The 21,502-nt window shown below is 39.1% G+C and overlaps 1 protein-coding gene across 1 annotated transcript; it reads left to right on the top strand.

Annotated features, from left to right (window-relative positions):
* The first annotated feature begins 881 nt into the window (after nucleotides 1–881).
* On the top strand, nucleotides 882–1,571 carry LOC120291830. Its single transcript, XM_039309578.1, has 2 exons — nucleotides 882–1,208; nucleotides 1,362–1,571. Exons 1-2 carry the CDS (start codon nucleotides 882–884, stop codon nucleotides 1,569–1,571), a joined length of 537 nt encoding a protein of 178 aa, XP_039165512.1.
* Nucleotides 1,572–21,502: the final 19,931 nt, after the last annotated feature.

Raw genomic sequence — 21,502 nt, 5'->3', positions numbered from 1 at the left:
TAGGAACTTAATAAAAAAACCATTATTAACATGGGAACTAAATGCCTTTAATCGTCGGCCTTCCACATTCTTGAACTGTTAGCTTTCTGTGTTCTTGAACCTTTGGCTTTCCATATTCTTGAACCGCATTCGTGAACCTTTAGCCTTCCTGCACTTCGAGCTCCTCCCTTGACCAGAAAATAATCCTCCTGAAACTTCATCAATTGGTCATACAAGACATCTAAAATGGCCTTCCATTGATACCTATTGATATACCACAAAGTACCGATAAGTAATTAACATTATTCACTCAAAAATGATCCATCGAAGAACATAATGCCCAACTTCTTTATTGGCTTGGATAAGCATCGATGGTTCTGAGTTGGTCGATGGAGCTACGTTGGATGCACCCGCATCAGATAGAATTTCCCATAATTATTTAAGTTTCTTATCTACCATTGAAAATCAACAGGAACCCAATACCTTCTTAGAAGCATGTAAAAGTAGTGTGTAGGTGAATGCCATGAAAGATGAACTTCAAGCATTGGACCATAACCATACTTGAGAATTTGTTAAATTGCCAAACGGGAAAAAGATAGTTGGATGTTGGTGGATTTACAAGATCAAATACAATAATGACTGTTCGGCTGAGAGGTACAAAGCTCGGCTCGTTGCAAAAGGGTATGCTCAAACATATGGGATAGACTACAATGACACATTTGCTGCTGTAGTGAAAATGAACAATGTTTGTGTCATTTTTCTTCCAATGGCAAGGGATAGACTACAAGCTCGGCCAATGGCAAGGGATTATTTTTCTTCCACCTCCCGGATAGGGAGTTTCGCCGCAAGGTCCTTGAGGGGCCGCCTTTGTCTGTTTCGAGGATTCCCATCGCGCTACAACAATGGCGACCAAACTTGGACTTCCGAAAGAGTCCTTTCTTTCGGTTCCGGTATGGGTAAAGTTGAAGAACCTCCCAATCGCTCTTTGGTCGGCTCAGGCAATCAGTAAAGTGGCGAGCTATGTTGGGAAACCCCTTTATGTAGACCTAAGAACGGAGCAACTAGATATGCTCGCTTTTACAAGAGTCTGTGTGGAGATCACATTGAGGCAACAACCCTGTGACTCCATTGAGGTGGTCCTGCAAAGTGAATCGTGCATCGTTGAAGTTGAATATGAGTGGAAGCCGTTGGCTTGTGTTGGATGCGGAGTCTTCGGCCACAAATGCAAGGTGCTAAGTGCTGAAACTTTGCCCAAAAGCCCCCGAGATGATGGAAACGCCTCCACCCTTGGACCTAGCTCCCCTCCTGCACAACATCTTGAAATGGAGAGAGGATGCGTGACAACCCATTATTCTCGACTAGGCTGCTGATTTCTGATGCAGACGGACGAGCGCCCAGCTCCTCTAGACGCACTATTACCTGCTCACTCACCTGGAATTGCGCCTGCTGCCTCCGATTGTCCTCCCCACCAGGAGAAGGACCTTCACTCCCAATCTCTTCTTCCGACCCCTACTGTGGACTCATCATGGCAACAGGTCATGACTAAGAAGAAGAAGATCCCAAAAGAGGCGGTCTCCTCCAACTTGGCCTAGCATTCTAAAGATGGCTCGTTGAAATTGAAAAGGATTGCCCAGAAATTGGGCCCACCTCCAATGCCCCGTAAGCTGGTTGGTATCCCCCCTGCTCCTTCCATTACGCGTACAGGTTCCTCGGTAGCAAGACCGAAACATGCTGCCATAAATGAGCAAGCGAAATGCTCTGATGAAATCTCCAGTGTGCACACTGGAATTGAAGATGAGGACCTTCTTTCGGTTGGGTGCCCATCCCCAACATCCTCTCCTGTGACTGATTTGGCTACTATCCAGGATAAGCTGCTGTTACTTCGCCCGACTCGGCCTCATCCTTGGATCTCAAATCCGTGCCAGCGAAGAAAAAGGCCTCTAAACGAGGTAAGTGACCTTCTCTCTTTCTTCATGTATATAGGAATATGGAACATTAGGGGCCTTCATGACCCGTTAAAGCGGGCGGAAGTTAGAAAGTTAGTTTCCAAATATAATCTTTCTTTTGTTGGTCTTGTTGAGACGAAAGTCTCGACGAATTTCGATTCTTTGTCCTCATCTTTGCTTACTTGCTGGAAATGGGTCGCAAATTATGAGTACTCTCTAAGGGTCGAATATGGGTTGGGTGGAACCCGGACTTTATAAGATTTGAATCGATGGACATCACCGACCCGGGCTATCCACGGGTGGGTAACTATCAATCTCTCGGAAAGTGTTGTTGTATTTCGGTTGTGTATGGTGAACACTCATTCTTACGACGTCGCCCTCTTTGGGCAAACCTCCTACATATGAGTAATCTTCTGCGGGATTCACCTGGCTTGTTCTTGGAGACTTTAATGCCATAAAGGATCCATCGACGAAATGGGGGCTCTAATGCTGGATCCCATACTTTGATGAATTCGCCAATTGCACAGCCCAATCGGAATTAGAGGATCTCGGATTTGTAGGCCTTCGGTTCACTTGGTTGACGTCTTACGGTCAAGCTAGAAAAATGAGGAAAATCGATAGGGTTTTGGTAAATTCCAAATGGAACTTTGAGTTCTCTTTCTCTGAAGCATCCTTCCTCAATCCAGGCATTTCTGATCACTCTCCCATGGTGGTCAGAATTCTTGACCCTGTGATTAGGCGAAGACCCTTCAAATACTTTGACTTTTGGTCGGAGCATCCAAACTTTACCTCTATTGTGCAACAGATTTGGGATTCACACATACAGGGCATTTATATGTACATACTAGTTTCCAAGCTGAAATTGCTCAAGGGAAAACTTAAGCAACTCAACAGGGACACTTTCTCCAATATCTCGGCTAGAGCGGAGGAAGCTAGGGAGAGCCTTTGGTTGGTACAAACTGAACTGGTCCTTGATCCGCAGAACCCACAGTTGGCTGAGCTCGAACAGACACGACGATGTAACTTCGTGGACTTGCGCCGTGATGAAGAATCCTTCTACAGGCAAAAGTCCAGAATTCGGTGGCTTAAAGAAGGCGATAGTAATACAAGATTTTTCCACCTCTCGGTCAAGAAGAGAGAGCTCCGTAATAGGATTTTATCAGTTACAAATGTGGCAGGGGAATTGATCACTGACCCTCTTATGGTTCCGCGGGTCTTTGTTTCCTTCTTCACTAACTTACTTGCTCCTCACTCAGGCCTGTCTAAGCCCTCCTTACAGGAGGTTACAGATTACATCCGGAGGCCTTTGACTATGGACCAGGTCAGTACTCTTTCTAGGCCGGTTCTTGATATGGAAATTCGTGATACGCTTTTCTCTCTCCCGAGAGGTAAAGCCCCAGGTCCTGATGGGTTCACAGTGGAATTCTTTAAGAGTAATTGGGACATAGTTGGCCCATCTGTCCTCGACGCGGTCAAGGAATTTTTTTCCTCCGGGCAACTCCTCAAGGAGGTCAATAATACTATCCTCACCTTAGTTCCAAAAGTGCCAAATGCGTGTGCGGTCACGGACTACAGACCAATTGCATGCTGCAATACCATCTATAAGGTCATCACGAAAATCTTATCAAATCGCCTGGCCTCGGTATTGGGAGATGTGGTAGATCCGGCGCAGAATGCCTTTGTAAAAGGTAGGAGGATTAGAGATAATATTATGATTGCCCAGGAACTTTTTGCTGGCTTCCACCTGCAACCCTATCTCCCCAAATGTGCTGTTAAGGTGGATTTCCAAAAGGCCTACGACACTGTCGACTGGGACTTCCTTCAGCTGACACTCTTAGCCTTTGGATTCCCTCAGTTTATGATCAAGCTGATTATGGTGTGCGTTCGGACCCCCAAGTACTCAATCTCGATTAATGGTGAGCTGCACGGATTCTTCTCAAGCGGGAGGGGCCTTCGCCAAGGTGACCCCATGTCCCCTTACCTCTTTACCCTAGTAATGGAGGTATTTTCAGGAATATTGAGTGCTCGCACATCCCACGCAAATTTCAAGTATTTACGCGATGCAAACCAGTTAGGCTTTCTCACCTATTCTTCGTAGATGATGTTTTCCTGTTTAGCCAGGCAGATTGGGGTTCGATCACATTACTGAAGAAAGGACTCGACTTATTCTCCTCTTGGAGTGGATTACTTCCAAACAAGAACAAGAGTGAAGTCTTCATTTCAGGAGGCTCTCCGTCTATCCACAACTACATATTGCTAGCTTTTGGTTTTCAGGAAGGTTCACTCCCGGTGCGTTACCTTGGAGTACCTATTATTTCCTCCGGGCTTCGGAAGGCGGTGTATTGCCTTGATTGAGCGGATTACTTCTAGAGCCAAGTCTTGGGCCCATCGCCTTCTCTCCTATCTTTGGAAGACTTCAACTAATCGAGATCAGTCCTACATTCAATTCGGGCTTTACGGTCGAGTGTTTTCACCTTACCAATCTCGGTCCTAAATGACATTGAACAAGTGTTGCGCCAATTCTTATGGAAAGGTGCTGATCTTGGTAAGGGAGGGTAAAAGTCTCTTGGGAAGACATTTGTCTGCAAAAAATGAAGGAGGTCTCGGCATCCGAAAATTAAGAGACGTAACAAAGCGACCATGATGAAGTATATCGGATCCTTTTCACAGACAAGGTATCTCTGTGGTGTCGTTGGATTCATTCCAACTTCTTAAAGTGGCAAAACTTTTGGATTGCCACCACTCCCACAATTTGTTCTTGGGCTTGGAAGAAGATTTTGCAATTAAGAAGCGAGTCTCGCCTATCCTTCCTTTGGAAAATTGGGAATGGCCTCTTAGTTTCCCTGTGGTATGATCACTGGCATCCAAAAGGGCCTCTCCACATCCTATTACCGGAACAAATCATCCGGAGATCCGAGCTTTCAGGAAATGCAATGGTGGCGGATGTTCTTTCGCCCCTGGGTTGTTCCACGCGCCTCCTTCTATTGAGCTGGGGTCTCTCTTCTCCGGTGCCTAACTCCTCTCCGGATTGCTTTTCCGGAGATGGCACCCTTCGGTCGCTTCACCATTGGGTCCGCATGGGACCGCCTCGAAGGAAGAGAACCCCTGCTCCTTGGGCTTCTCTCATTTGGGCGGGCGACATTACTCCCGGGTTCCAATTCATTCTCGGTTGATTGCTAAAAATCGTCTACCCACGCAACAACTCCTTCTATCATATGGTAGAATTGACTACACCACATGCTTTTGTAATGAAGTCCCGGATTCCACGACCACTTATTTTTTGATTGCCATCTAACGGCTTCGTCGCTTATTTTTGGGCCACTGTTTGCAATCTTCCACCTGGCGTCCTAGGCCTTGGAAGGATAACCTCCTCTACGGGCTATACGGTTCCTCTAAGGCAAAGATTTTTTTCACATTATAGCACGGCATTCTTTTGCTGCTATGTGCTATATCATTTGGAAGAAAAGGAATGCCATTATCTTTCGTGGAGAGTCGGTCGTCCTTACTTTAATCAAAAATCACCTTATCAAAAGTGTGAAGGACAAAGCTGCAAGTTTTCTAATATCCCGATATCTCGAGGAATAGACGTCTCCGGCGGAGTTGGGGCTTTCACCCGGCTATCTTTAGCGATCGACAACAAGCTTAGATCGGTGTCCTTCAACACCCCGCCTCTTCGGTATCCGGGCGTTGGCTTCTCTTACGCGGCGGAGGGTCTTTGCTAATCTTAGCTCTTTGTTGTCTCTCCTAGACCTTCGGTCCTTGCTCATTTTAGTCCATGTTGTTCTTTTCTAGTTTCTTGATTGTGCTCCCTTCCACTCTCCCTACATTGTATCGAGAGTGCAAGATTAGGAGCCGGTCGAGTTTTTTGTATATTTGTTCTAAGCTATAATACCATTTACCTTACCCAAAAAAAAAAAAAAAAAAAAAACAATGTTTGTGTCATTCTATCTGTGGTAGTTAACTGTAGTTGGCCATTGTTTCAGATGGATGTGAAGAATGCTTTCCTCCAAAGAGACTTAGAAGAAGAGGTTTATATGGATCTTCCTTTAGGACATCCCTTAGAGAATATTAAGGGAATGGTTTGCAAATTAAAGAAGGCAATATATGGTCTCAAACAGTCACCTAGAGCATGGTATGGCAAGCTAAGTTCCGCACTCATTAGATTTGGTTTCAAAAGGAGCGCAACTGATTCTTTGATGTTTACTAAAGTAACTAGTGAAAGTATTGTTGCTATTCTTATCTATGTTGATGATCTTATTATTACTGGCAGTAACTTAGCAGGTATTGCAAAACTTAAACATTTGTTAAGCAAGGAGTTTGACGTTAAAGATCTTGGAAATTTGAGGTATTTTTTGGGGATAGAGGTAGCAAGTTCTAACAAAGGTATGTTCTTGACTTAAAGGAAATATATCCTGGATCTATTGAAGGAGACTGGTAAGCTAGGTGTTAAACCTGCTAGCACTCCTATGGATTACAACAATAAGACTATGTCTAAGGAAACACCATTACAGGATATTAGGCAATTTTAGTGTTTGGTAGGGAGATTGATTTACCTAACAATTACTAGCCCTGACATTGCTTATTATGTTAGCTATGTGAGTCAATTTATGCAAAAACCTACACAATGACATATGGAGTTGCTAAACCAGTTCCTTCGATATCTAAAGGCTTTTCTCCAGGAAAAGGAATATTGTTGAAGAATAATAGTAATATAGAGATTGTGGGAATTACTGATGCTGATTGGGCTGGGAACCCCATGGATAGAAAATCTACCACGGGTTTTTGTACCTTTGTTGGTGGAAATATTGTTACTTGAAAAAGTAAGGAGCAAATAGTTGTGGTTAGATCTAGTGCGGAAGTTGAGTATCGAGCCATGGCTACTGCCACTAGTGAGATCATATGGCTTCGTCTATTGCTTCAAGAATTGAATTGTGATGCCATGTCTAAACCAACGAAGCTATTTTGTGATCAGGCGGCAACACACATTGCTTCAAATCCGGTCTTTCATGAAAGGACCAAACACATAGAGGTCAATTTTCACTTTGTAAGGGAAAAGGTTCAAGACAAGACAATAAAGACACCATATATTTGTAGTGGGAATCAACTTGTTGATGTATTCACCAAAGCTTTACACAAGGGAGTATTTCAAGATATGGTGAACAAGTTGACCTCTGACGATGTCTTCGCTCCAACTTGAGGGGGAGTATTGGCGATATTGGCGATATTTGCTCTCCTATTCAAGTAAAGGACATATTGTGGGCAAATTTCTGTATTGATAGTTTTTCCTATTTTTGAAATTTCCCTTTTTTGTTGCGGTGAACCCTGTGTACAAATTGCAGAAGAATGTTATGACAAAAATAAGAGAGTCGAGAGTTTTGTCCGAGAACATAGACACATTGCCGAACCTTGTAATCCTTGTGTTCTTTTCCGATTACCTTACTAAAATTCAACATAAAATAAAGAACGGAGAGTGTGGTTTGGGAGAGAGGGGAAAATGGTGAGAGAGAGAGAGGGGGAAATGAAAATGTGGGTTTTGTGAGTATATGGAGAAAAATGGGTGGAAGAAACAAGGGTGGTTTCTCCCCCTCTTAACATAATGACCCAACTGAATTATCTAAAAAGGGTTCAATAAAACCGAGTTTAAAGAGGAACAAGACCACGTGCATATGTTTTTCCCATGCATGTTCCAAAGTCCTCAAAATATTTGCGCAACTTTTGCGTTGATGATTGTTATGACATCCGACCAACAAGAGCCGCCTTAGTATCTTCGCAACACACAAGACCTCTCGCGGTCTAAAATCTCAATCTTATGGCATTCATAACACTAAAGTTTCCTTTTAAACTAAACAAGCAAGTAAAGTCTCCTACGACTTCACATGGGCCTAAATGGCACTAAAATTTTAAAGCCTGCATCAACTCGAGCGACCTCAACTAACAAAATCAAGCCTTAGGGCACTACGAACCTAATTCAAACCCGCACTATTAATTTGGCCCGTTCTCGTGGCCCAACTTGACTCATGAGCCCAACTTAATTTTATCCATCAAGTGGCCCATGAAGAAAATTTTAGGGCCCAACTCTATAGGTTGGCCCCAACACTTGGCCCAACTGGGCCCACTACAACCTTTCGAGCTTTCCATTTATTCACCTAATGATTTTCAAGGTCAGAAAATTAGGAGAATCACACCCAAACTGTCCCCAAACTACCAAACTATGGTGAAATCTCAATTTCAATATATATATTGAGCCCAAAAAAAACGCCACCAAAAAGTCATAGGACTTCCAAAACATATGGTGTACATTTCACAGTACCTAGCAAAGTAGCTAAGCTTGACATAGCTAATGCCCCCACAAAGAACTTAGAGCTTCCTCTTTCAACATTTATCGCCTTTTCTTTGGCAGGTGTTCTCAAAAGGATCATGCACATGTCAAATCACTCTGCTCCATCAAGCTTATGTCCACCATGATTATACTTGTCAAACGGGCGGGTGAGTCAAAAACAGTATAATCCATTTTAATCTATTCTCATACAATATAATTGTAGTAACCCATACCTGACTTGACCAATAATACTAAAAGATTTCAATATTAAATCCAATTTAGAAAAAAATTCTTATTAATATTTGAATTGTATTTTCTAAAACACTGTGGACATTTTTATATATTTTTTAAATTTGACTTTTTTTGACTTTTTAAAATTATTTCTTTTAAATTTTTTTTTCTTTTCTATTTTTCCTTCAGAATTTGGCAACCAACAATCAACAACAATCAACAATGACTGGTGGCGATCGATGATTGGCAACCGATGACTAATGACGATGGTGACCAGCAATTGATGACCAACCGGCAATTGGCAACGACTGACAACTATCAACGATTAACAACTAGCAATGGTGATGACCTGCAACCGACAACAACCGATAACTAGCAATCGACAATGATAGTTAACGGCATCTAGCGATGATCGGTGGTGCCGATAGCCCTTGCGAGATTCCCAAAAAAAAAAAACTAAAAAATTAAAAAAAATTATGAAAAATCAGAAATTTTAAAAATTTGAACAAAAATATGAAGAATCGAAAGATTTTATAATATAAAAAATAATGAGTTGTTTATATGTTACTCACTTAAACTTATTAAATAACCACCGGGAGCCATCCTTCCAACTTGGAAGGGGGAGGTGAGGGGTTCAAATCCCCACCTTCTCAGGGGGGATTGGGGTGGGGACGATTTCATTTCAGGAGTGGGTTTCGACTCCTACGCCCTGCAAGGAGGCAGTGCAAAAGTCTAAGAGTGAGTGTTAACATAGGTTTAAAGTAGGACCGACCAAAAAAAAAACTTATTAAATTACTAACTCGTTTAAAATCTATTTAAGACCCATAAAGTTGTTAACTAGCCCATTTATGACCCACTTAAGCTTGCTTTTAAAACTTAAGGCAACCCATTTATGACCCACATCCTTAAATATGGATTAAAATATGGGTTCTAGACCTATTTGGCCACCTCTAACAATGACCGGTTAACCACTAGGATTCACCCCAGTGACCACTCTTCCAATATAGAAAGGGGAGGTGAGGGGTTCAAATCTCCACTTTTTCGCCCGGGGGAATGGGATGGGGACGCATAAGTTTGAGGAGTGGGTTTCGACTCTCACGCCTTGCAAGAAGTAGGGCAAAAGTCTGAGAGTGAGTGTAGTGTAGGAATAGAGTAGGACTGACAAAAAAAAAAAATAATGACCGGTTGCATTCCTCTCCTTTGAGAGGAAATATGCAGCACCATTCCAAAGTAGCTTGAGCAGAACTTTAGGAAAAAGCTTTTCCTTTCAAAACCCTCAATCCAGCTACATTCACGATCACAATCTCTAGTCCCTCATTGAATTCCAGTCATTAGCAGCAATGATTCCCAAGTCTCCTCAGTGAAATAACAGCTGAAAGCCCTTGTCCAGGCGCGGAAATTAGGGGCATGTACTTTCGGCCCGGGCCCAACTAATTGAGCTATTTTATATTTTTAATTAACCTGATTTAGAACAATTATGAATCTAATATTCACAAATTAGAGCTACACTCCATTTTGGACAAGTTGAAGGTCAACGTAAGCCCACTTCCCGGGTTCACATCATTAGCCAACTTTCAAGTCTGCAATATCACAATCACATAAACCAACTTCAAAGTTCACAGCATAAAGTTATAAAAATACATCAGCATTCAACAATCCACAATACATAGAAACATAGTCAATCTGACAAATAGAAAAGAAAAGCTTAGTCCTTGAAAACGTAGAATTACAACACATTGAATAAACACAAGCAACTCAATGCCATCTTGAGTTTTTTGGTAGATCTTGGTCTTCACGTCTCTAGAAACTCATGCCATCAAACGTCCAAGAAAAGAAATGAGAATAGTGAAGTAGAAATGATTTAATATACTTGAAACTTTAGATAAGATAATGTAGCACCGAGAACAAACCACTCTCAATGGCACCACCACCAAAATCGTCACTAACCTCATCCCTTGAACTATGATTGTCACTTTCGTTCCAATATATAATTGTAAATACGTGTCAATTCTATATACCATAGGCGAGCTAGGGTTGGGCCACGTCCTGCATGAAACCCGCTTACCTAGGCCCGGCCCTGAAAACAACTGGGCCTAAAATTTTCCGCCAACCCTGGCGAAGCAGGCCTAATTTCTTATCCAACCTTATAATCCGATGGTCGGGCATATGATTAAGTCTAACTTTTTTTTTGGTCGAAGATTAAGTCTAACTCGAATGAGGAAACTTTAGTTTTCCTATTCCTAATTAGGTCCAAAGAATCGTCATGATACAAAACGCCAGTTGAAGAAGTAGTGAAGATAACTCTATCACGCAGATTACGACATGATTCGATAGTTCCACGGATTTCGGCTTGAATTGAATCTCCACCAGATCTTCTAATCTACACCTGGAAGCCAACCAAGCAGTCCCGCGGATAACCTCGGAGACATTACCAAGAACAGTTTACGCAAAGTCACGTACAATTCTAATCTTGGATGTCACTTATCATGCCAAAGCGAAGTAGATGTCCCGTTGCAAGAGAGGTGCCTAACATGGGGGGTTAAAATGGCTCGAGCTTTTCAGATTTCTTTGCATGTACCATCTGCCTTTTAGTTAAGCATCCCGAACAAGATATTCTTTTTTTCTTTTCTTTTCTTTTCTTTTTTTATGAAAAAGGGCTAAAAGTCAAACAAAAAGGTTAAGCTCGTAAGTATATTATCGCTATTTTATTATGATGCGTGATGGGGTGAGTGATTCAAGTACGGATTTTTTATAGGGGATTTTTGTGGTTAAGTGTATGGAGTAGTGTATACGGTAAAGAAACAAAAAGGAAAAAGAAAAGATAGAACGATCTCCTCCCAAGGTATAAAGGCCACGCCACCAACCGAGGATGTGGATCGAGATCTACGAAGCTCACCACCAAGGCCTAAAGCTTCCACCAGCCAAGGATAAAGCACTTCGGGATAGGAGAAGCTCACCACCAAGGCCTAAAGATTCCACCAGCCAAGGATAAAGGGCTTCTTGGCTCACCCCCAAGGAGTGATCTACGCTCCAAGGATAAAGAAACCGAAAGGAGTTATCCACTCTCCAAAGGAGTTCACTCAAGCAGAGGAAATCTCACCATTTTCATTCATGAAATTCGTATCCCCTACATTGGATAGTTTTCCCCTCTTTATAGGAGGATTTTAACCTTAATACATATTAAAAACAGACCTTAATAGCCTAGAAACTGAAACGTTCGACTCTTGGACTGCATAAAAACGGCTAGGAACTTAATAAAAAGCCTTTACTATCACGGAACTAAATGCCATTTAATCTTCGGCCTTCCACATTCTCGAACCGTTAGCTTTCCGTGAACCTCTAGCCTTCCCAAAATTCGAGCTCTTCCCTTGACCAGAAAATAATCCTTCTGAAGCTTCTTCAATTGGTCATACAGGACATCTAAAATGGCCTCCCAATGATACCTATTGATATACCACAAAGTAATTAACATTATTCATTCAAAATGATCCATCGAAGCACATAATGCCCAACTTCTTTATTGGCTTGGATAAGCATCGATGGTTCCGAGTTGGTCCATGGAGCTACGTTGGATGCTCCCGCATCATATTACCTAATAAAATATGAAATAACTCTTCAGGAAATGAAAATAAACTAGAATTAGGATTTTAAGATTTTCATTTTTCTTAACCCTTTTTTGGTTGGAAATTTTTCTTAAAAATTGAATATATAAAGAAACACATTACCAGGTCAATTTGGATGGATAGGTGGGCGGTTCACACCTGGAATTAGGAACTAGACCTATACCCATCAGTTCAAATAAATCAAAACCGGGAACTGGACCGGTTATCTTGAGAACTGCCAATTATGGAGTATAATCCGGTTCTGGGTGGTTCAGGTGGTTTTCGGTTCTTTTGCACACCCATTTGACACTCGAGCTTTTGTCCATAAGTGCCATGCGTGGGTCCTCAAAGCTTGGGTTTGGGCCCTTAATCAATAAATTTTCATTCTTTCAAAAAAATTATTTTTAAAAATTAAAATTTAGTTATTTTTATATTCAAATTTTGAATTTTTTTGATTTTTTTTTTTTTTTTTGCCTTCTTCATGGGCCAATGGCCAACTAGAGTAATGGCTGGCGAGTGACCATAAGAGAGGGACGACCTGCCCAATTTGGTGAGACTTAAGTTTACCAACCATTGGCAAGTTCATCCCTTGCCTATGGCCAATCACTGACTAAGGAAGATGGAAAAAAAAAAAATTCGAATTGTTTGGTAATTTTTCCTTGGAAAATTTAATTTCCTTAGCAAACAACGGAAAATGTTTTCTAGCTCATTTTTAGACTTCATCCAAGCACAAGAAAATATTGTAATTTTATTGGAAAACGTTTTTAGTGAAGTCACATTTTTTGCAAAAAAAAAAAAAAAAAAAAAGGAGTTCAAGAAGGAAAGGAAAAGGAGAAAGAGGAGGAGATATGAGTACAGAGTCCAAACATGGCACTTTTGATTTTTCTAGATCTAATCCTACTTTAATATTGGTAAAATAAGAGTAGCATTCAAAGTTTTAGCAACAACAATTACATTGCATGTCTGCATATAGAAATATGAATAAGGTAGATTCTATATAAGCCATCTTTATATCAAAAAGATTACGGTAATATGCAACATATTCTAGATGAGCAATGACAAACAACACATCAAACAAATGTAATCTTGTTCCTAGGAAATACTTGTATAAACAAAGCAAATTATCCGTGCTGAATGCTATGCTAACAAGCATTGAATAGGACAAAAAAACACTAAGTGTCATAACTTGGCATGAGGGAACACATAAGTGCCAAAACTTTCAAAATGTATATTTGAGTGCCAAAATCTGATAAGAGATAAATACTTAAGTGTCAATGGTAAGAATTTTTGGCAAAATGGCTCACGTGACTTTTTTCAATGAGAATTTCCAATGATGTGGCTTTTTTAAAAAAAAAAAAAATTACCTACATAGATAGCGCAAATGACGTTGCGCCGTCCAAATAGATTATGCAAGATGGACGCTAAATGACATCATTTAGCGTCTTGACTCGAACGGTCCACAACACACCAGTCCTTCTTACACTTGGTCGCCGTTCTCACTAAGGCTCCATCGTCGCTCACCATTTATGCTTGCCCTTCACGATCCACAATTCGCCGTTTATTCTCATGCTCGCCCTTCATGCTCAGTCACCATTCTCGCTAAAATTCCTTCTCATGCTCGCCCTTCACACTTGGTTGTTGCTCACCACTCCTTTAGCGGTGCAATTTGGGGGCAAACCAAAATTAGGGCTCAAGGCCTTCAATTGGGGATTTTAGCCGATTTAGGGCTTTTAATTTGGGGAATATGGGGGATGACATCATTTTAGACAATGATTGCTAAAGTGGACATTTTGGCAAGCCATGTATATCAATTTTATTAATAAAATAACGCAACGTTGGATTTCTATCAAGTCTCATCGAATATGGCACTTAAGTATCTAATCTTCAAAAAAAGTTGTACTTTAAGTGTTCTTTTGGAGGTTTTGGCATTTATGTATTCTCTTATGTCAAGTTATGGCACTTAAGGTGTTCGTATCTCCATTGAATAGGAGGTCAAACTCGAATGACACCTTGCGGCAATCAAGATGCCCAAAATGTTTATACGAGTTTTCCTCAGAGTACAGGGGTCACAAGGGTCACATAAATAGATGCTTTCATCATAGATATCGTAATTGCATAATGAATAGCTCAAAGGACTAAAAGTAATAACTATTGAAATCGCTTGTGCTTTACAATAGGCATCTAAGACAAAAGGATTCCCACTTAAAAAGAAAACAACTAAGCAAGATAATGAGTTTCTAGTAGAATTATCATCTAAAGGGACAAATTTGAATTCGTCCGGGTCATAATTAGCATAATAGCACAAAACAGTTGAAAATCTATGAAAGGACATCTACAAAGGCATCTATTAAAAGCATAAGGAAAAGAAAAAGGAAAAGTATGATGTAATTGAAGTATCTTGAAAACAACTTTGCATTCCCTTCTACACAAAATTGATCAAAACCATGAGTGTGAAATTATGCGGGCATTGCCTTAATCTACTTTCAATTTTCCTTAACAAATAGGAGGGAGAATTTTCAAAAAACTCGTTAAGCCAATTTAGTTCATCTAATTAATTTTGGCCGATTGGGATTGACATAGACACTAGCGACGGCTTTGTAGCCCTTGCTCGATGGCCAATGAATCTTGCTGGAGCCTTGCTGGCTACAGTGTGGAAAAAAAGAAAAAGAAGGAAGAAAAGAAAAAGGAAAGGAAAAATAAATAAAAAGAAATGGAAAAATAAACAAATTTGAAAAATATAAAATCTTATTAAAAATTGTCCATACCAATATTAGCCGAACGGCCAAAATTAAATGTATAGATTGAATTGGTATAATTGCTAAAAGTTTAGGACTTAATTGACAAAAAAAAAATAGATTTAGAATTAAATTAGCACAATTATAATAATTTAGAACTTATTAAATAATTTTCCCGTAATAGTGGAAGGAATGAGTAGTATCTAGCAATCCGTCCGCTTATTATTTCCATGTGCAAGTTCCACTCCCCTAAAAAGATTCTACTTCTTCTCAGTTCAACACGTGAGATGAAGGATATGAAGTTGAGGCATCTTCTAAGCAGATTGTAAGCTTACTGAGGCTTGGAGAGCAACGAGGAGGAGTGTGAAGACCAAGATCCTGGAGCTGTGATGCGAAACTCTAGGGTCATTAGATAAGTAAGGGGAGCAGAGGGAGTGGATGCGTGATTAAAGTGGACGGTCGTGATCCCGAGAGCAATGGCGCCTGCCGCCATCGTCGACGGGGCAAGAGTCAGGGACAAGAGGGAGTTGTCGCCTTCGCAATTCATTAGAGGACAAGGCCTGGCTCCTGAGCGAGCTCGAGTGCTGGAGCTCGGCCATGGCTCACTTCAGACTGAAGGCCAGCTTTGATTTGGTCGATTGTCAATGTGATCAGATAGTGTTCGTTTGTTATATAGGGGAAGGTTGTTGGAGTTGGAGGACTGAGAGACAGACCAAGCGCAAAAAGTACGCAGAATTTGCGGAAAAAGTGTTACAAAAATCTTAAACTTTTTGTAATTGTGTCAGTTTTGTCCTAAACCCTTTATTGATGCCAATTTAGTGATAAACTTTTTAATTTGGTGCCAATTCAGTCCTAAATATTTTATTGGTATCAATTTATTCTTAAAACTTTTGATTTAGTGTAACTTTAGTCCTAAAACTTTTGGAATGCCAATTCAGTCATCTTGGCTAATTTTGACCAATATAGCTAATGTAGCATGGCTGGTACTGATATGGCACGACCAATTTTAACCCGTACAACTTTAATAATATTTTAATATGTTTTGCATTATTTATTTTTTTTCATTTTTCATTTTTTTCCTCTCTCCTCCTCCTACCTCTAATTGGTTGCTAGCTAGGTAATCGGCTAGAGGCGAGGGTTGGTGAGGTCAACCTCGACCTCGCTGGCGATCGCAAGGGTGACCTCGTGCTAGGGGTGAGGCTTAACCTCCCCAGATCTGGCAAGGGTTCAGCCTCACAACCATGAGTAAGGCTCGACCTCGTTAGATCCGACGAGGTTAAGCCTTGCTCAACCCTCGCTAACCTAGCACGAGGCCACCCTCGTGGCCACTAGTGAGGTCTCGCCAAAGGCTAGGGAGGTTGACCTCAACCTCATTGGCCCTCACCTCCGGTCGGTCGCCCAATCAGCGAGTGGTTGGAAGAATGAGGGAGAGGAGGAAAAAAGAAAAGAAATAAATAAATATTAAAAAATATTAAAATATTATAAAAAGTTGTACACATCAATACCGACCATACTTTGCGTTGGTAATATCCAGTCAAAATTAGTCTAAAGGATTGAATTGTCACTAGATAAACAGTTTTAGGATTAAATTGGCATCAAATCAAAAACTTTAAGACTAAATTGGCATTAATAAAAGATTAAAGACTGAATTAACACCAAGTTAAAAGGTTTATGACTAAATTGGTATCAATAAAAAGTTTATGATTAAATTGGTACAAATAAAAATATATATATAACTTTTCTAACACTTTTCTTTGGCATTTGCACCCCAAAATATATCTAAAAAAGGAAATTTATGTCATTTTTCATATAATAATAATGCATAAGGCGAGAAAATAATGCTTTGATACAGATACTTAACATGCACCTTAGACGCATTTGTTCACAAATTTTCGAAACGAAAAATTTAAGAATAATGAAATTGGGCACATCGTGATGCTGATGGGCTATCCACGTTCGCGTCGGTGTTGATCAGGCTCATCGTTAATGTGAAATAAACAGAAGAGCAAATGATGATTTTTTTTTGTCATTATGCGATACATAGAAATATTTTAATCATTGCATAACTCTTACGCTTTGCTTTTTAAATTTTTCAATGACAATAGGAGAGGCTCCTGTGTTGGTCGCCGAATGAAATTTTCGGGAGGAAAGCGAAAAATGTGAAAGAAAATCTTTTAAAATCTCAATATAAAATATATATCTAGTTATATACTACATTTTTTTGGACGTAATGGATAGATATGCTTTAAAATATCTAAATCCACAATCTTTCATAGAATACATGGTAAATCTAACTTAACTGTACATAATAGGAATTTTGAACGCGTAAAACTAGGAAAGAAATTATCTTAAGATAACAGACATTTTAAAAGAATTGGAAAAAATGGAAATCCACGCAACGCATGGACAACATTAGTTTTATACAAATCGAACCTAGTTTGTAATTAAGACAAGTTGAAATAAACTAAAACAAGTTTATTAAATTTTCTTTGGAAATATTTAGAGCCCAATTGACAAAGATTGAACACTTAAGACTCAATTAATTAATTAAAGCTCTTGGTCCAATGTCCCCACCCATGACGCTAGGCATACTATATTTGGGCTCCATTTGTATCTTGAAAAATGAACAATTTGGAAAATAATTTCCCAAAGATGAAGATTGTCATGCTTAAAAAAATTAGTCAATAGAAAATTTGTGTATGGACAATAAACATGTCTAAATATTTTCGTGGAATGATTAAGATAACTTTTGTTCAATTATTTTATAAGCTATACAAGCGATCATTTTTAAGAAAATATTTTTTAAGTTATTCATTTTGTGCGAAATAATCGGAACCTTAGGTAAAGATATATTCACTTATGAACGCTAAATTTATTTGAACGTTGTAACCAAAAGCACAATGGTTTTTGTTCCCTTGCAATCGATGCATTTTGACTGGAATTCGACTGATTTGACAATGAAATATGGTATTGGTAGCAAGGTGATGTTGATGTGTAAGGTTAGGTTAAGAAAGGGGTCAAACTCTCAACAAAGTGGACCGCTGGGAATGAAGGACGTATGAAAACCATTTGGTCTGATTGATCGGTCCATGTTCCAATGCTATTCGAAATCAAGAATGAAAATAAGAAGGGAAGATCACTAAATTAAATAATTTGAATTCAAAGTACATTTGTTTGATTATAAATACCATTTAAATTGTGGAGACACCCAATTACTCTTAATTGTTTCCAAAATCGTATAAAAAAATGAACCGAATTATTTGATGATACGCATCTAAAACGGGTGAGCTGGCCAAAACCGGTTTTAAACCACAAAAAGCCCTGTAACGGCGACGAGAGGTTTTAACTTTTAAGAACTCCGGAAATGGTCTCCGGAGTGAAAATCCTCGGTCGCCATTGAATCTTTACCTGCATGCGCCATGGAAAGCGTAAGGGCTAAGGTTGTCGTTCGAGGATCGCCACATTCTGAAAACGTCATATAGAGGAAAGAAGGGTTGAAGAGGAGCTGGATTTTGCCGAAGCCACACCACAACACGGCCTCGGACCTCCCTTCCCATATCATTTCCACATTCGACCTCTGGAATGATTCTTCATTGACTGCATAAATTTTTGCCCTTTGTGCTTGTCCACAAGGTTCGATTTTCTAGTTTTTGTTGCGAGTAATGAAGGAAAAAGTGTCGGTTTTCCTTTGTTATTGCCAAGAATTAGTGAGCGATTTGCTCGGAAGCCTATTTCTCGGCTTGCCATGAGCCAAGAAGCCTCTTATCCAATTCACCTTGAGTCAAGTTCGCTCCATCCGGCTCAGGGTGAGCCAGCCACAAATTCAGGCCTATAAATAGGCGCGACCACGCCTTCATCTGATTCATGGGAGCTCTTTCCTCTCTCTCGTGCTTTGGAATTCTCTCCCTAAAAATTCTCTCACATGTTCTTGGTTTCCCTTGAAGGTTCTGGCAGAGTTCTTGAAGATCCTTGAAGGTGGCTCCCTCTCCAAGGGAGGTTGGAATTATCGAGAAGGGCTGGTAATCCTTCCTCCTTCCTCTCTATAGCAAATGAATTGGATAGTTACAATACTTGGATAAATATAAGAAAATCCAAGTACGTTGTTATTATGTTAAATTAGCGACAGAAAATCATGATTAAATAGTTACTGCATTGCTGAATTAGAAATAGTAATTCTCAAATGTGAATAAGTCATCATTATGCTAGTTTGAAATCTTGCATTAGAAAATTCCATTCAATAAAAGCCTCCCCTAGATCATTATTCCAAGGGAATCGTCGAAGGTTAATCGAACTCGAGACGGAAAGGCTCACAGTCAAAAGGTTCCCCTAGATCATTATAACCATAAAGGCAATGCCGTACATGCCTCGTCATTATCATACATGTTTCAAAACCCAACACAATAACAAACACGACCTAAGGAATCATCGTTCCCAAGCCATAAAGCGATGCAAACCTTTTAGCTGCAAACTGCTTAATGGAAAAAAAAAAAAAAAAAGATAAGTGCAATAAAAATCCTAAAAACTTGTCGCGAAAATATAATTGAGTCATAAAACTTGCAAAAAGTATAATCAAGTTCTAAAACTTATCAAATTAGTTTAATTGAGTCCTAAAGCTAACACCGTCAAACTTACTAATGGAAAATACAGACATGATGTAGACGTGACATTTTAAATGATTTTTTTATTTTCCACGTGGCTTTTTAAAATTATTTTTTATTCATTTTTAAAAAGATTATATTTAAAAACTAAAATTTATTTTTTAAAAAGTAATAAAAAAAAAAACAGAGAGAAAATGGCAGCTCCTCCGCCGCCGTTCATCACCAAAGGGGTCAATGACGGTCGCCGACCTTGGGCGAAGGTGGCTGGCTGCCACCTAACCGGGCAAGGCCTCGCCAACCCCCGCACCGGGCGGCCTCGCCTTGGTCGGGCGGCAACCGGCCACCTCCGCCCAAGGCCGGCGACGGTCGCCGGCCCCGGGGATGGGTGGCGATGAAGGAGCTACCATTTTGTCTTTCTTTTTTAACAGTTTTTTAAAATAAATTTTAGTTTTTAAATCTAGTTTTGAATAAAAAAATAATTAAAAAAGCCATGTGGAAAATGAAAATTTATTTAAAATGCAACGTCAGCATTTTCCGTTAGTAAATTTGACAGTGTTAACTTTAGGACTCAATTGGACAAATTTGACAAATTTTAAGACTTAATTGCACTTTTTGTAAGTTTTAGGACTTAATTACACTTTTGTAACAAATTTTAGAATTTCTATTGCACTTATCCACCAAAAAAAAAAAAAAAATCAAATTCATATATCAAGAAATCAAATGATAAATGAATTATGAAGAACTTCATCGAAAATGCGATACCGAAAGGGTGTCATGAGGCATCACCCCTTTCCCATGAGTATCGAAGCCCTCGAGCGTGTATTTTTTATTTTTCACAGGCAAATTAATCACCTTCACACCTAATCCTAGATAGTCCATTTTTCCTAAAACTACTTAGGAATTTAGGGTATAATCGGCCTAGGTTATTATAATCGATTGATGGCAAGTCCTTTGTTTTCAGAACGCAATAATTGATCTTTGTAAGTTGCCCTCAACCCAGGATTACAGAAGATCCAAGGACCCATGAGACGTTACAATTGCTCATCACATCATAATCTACTAACGTCCTAAAAATGTTTTAATCCATTCAAATAACTTAGGCTGTATTTGGCAGTCGGGATAAAATTCTGAATAGGATATGATTTGTGCTATCTCACGTTTGATGCTCACTTAAAACATGATAAAGTTGGATATAAATAGGGATATAGACAATATAAAAGTATCCTATGGGGGAGATGGGATAAAGGTGGATAAGATTTCTAAGGTTTATAATAGAAAAATTATTTTTCTCGAATAAAAACTTATTAAATTAACAAAATTGAAATTATATTCCAATATAAATAATATTTGAATTATAATTTAAGAAATTAAAAATATAAAAATATTTTAAATTAATCTTATTTTAATTTACATATTCAACTTTAGTTCTATCTTATAATAAACATTTAATCTATAAATTAAATATTTATATTTATTATATATTTTAGGTATTTTGTATTTTAAGTATGTTAGTACAATTTATTATTTGATAAAATTTTATTAAAGAATGATGAAAGGGAAAAATAAATAATAAAGAAAATAATATAAAAAGAGGAAAAATAAAATAATAAATAATAAATAAAGGAATAGTGTTACGAGAGATTTTCACCATCTTTGTTTATGAACATTTAAGTATATATATCGAACTTTAATACCACGATTTTCACCAAACAATGGATAAGATATGATTTGGAATATACGAAATACTTTAATAATGGAAGTTTGTGCCTGGTGTTTAATGGCTCTCAACTCTAAATCTCTATTATATACCCCTCATTGTTAGTAAAATTGAAAATGAGTAAAGGATGCTAAATCTATATATATATATTTTCAGTTTTAGCAGTAAAGTAATGTTCGGTTCTGTTTACCTCTCTAGGAAATCTTACGGACGCACTCCTTAACTTCAGCTAAGTGCATTGTGGATTTTACTTATAGAGTGCTCTAACATGGTTTGACCTAAGACCACAAAAGAGGAGTAAACTACGTTTAACAAGACTACTTAACACGTTAATCAAGCCTACTCCTATAGGAGAAACTCCTTTAATTGTAAATA

This window comes from Eucalyptus grandis, chromosome 3 (genome assembly GCF_016545825.1).
Source record: "Eucalyptus grandis isolate ANBG69807.140 chromosome 3, ASM1654582v1, whole genome shotgun sequence".
Lineage (NCBI taxonomy): Eukaryota > Viridiplantae > Streptophyta > Magnoliopsida > Myrtales > Myrtaceae > Eucalyptus > Eucalyptus grandis.
Note: the sequence above shows the minus strand (reverse complement) of the source record. Positions and strands in the feature narration are given on the sequence as shown.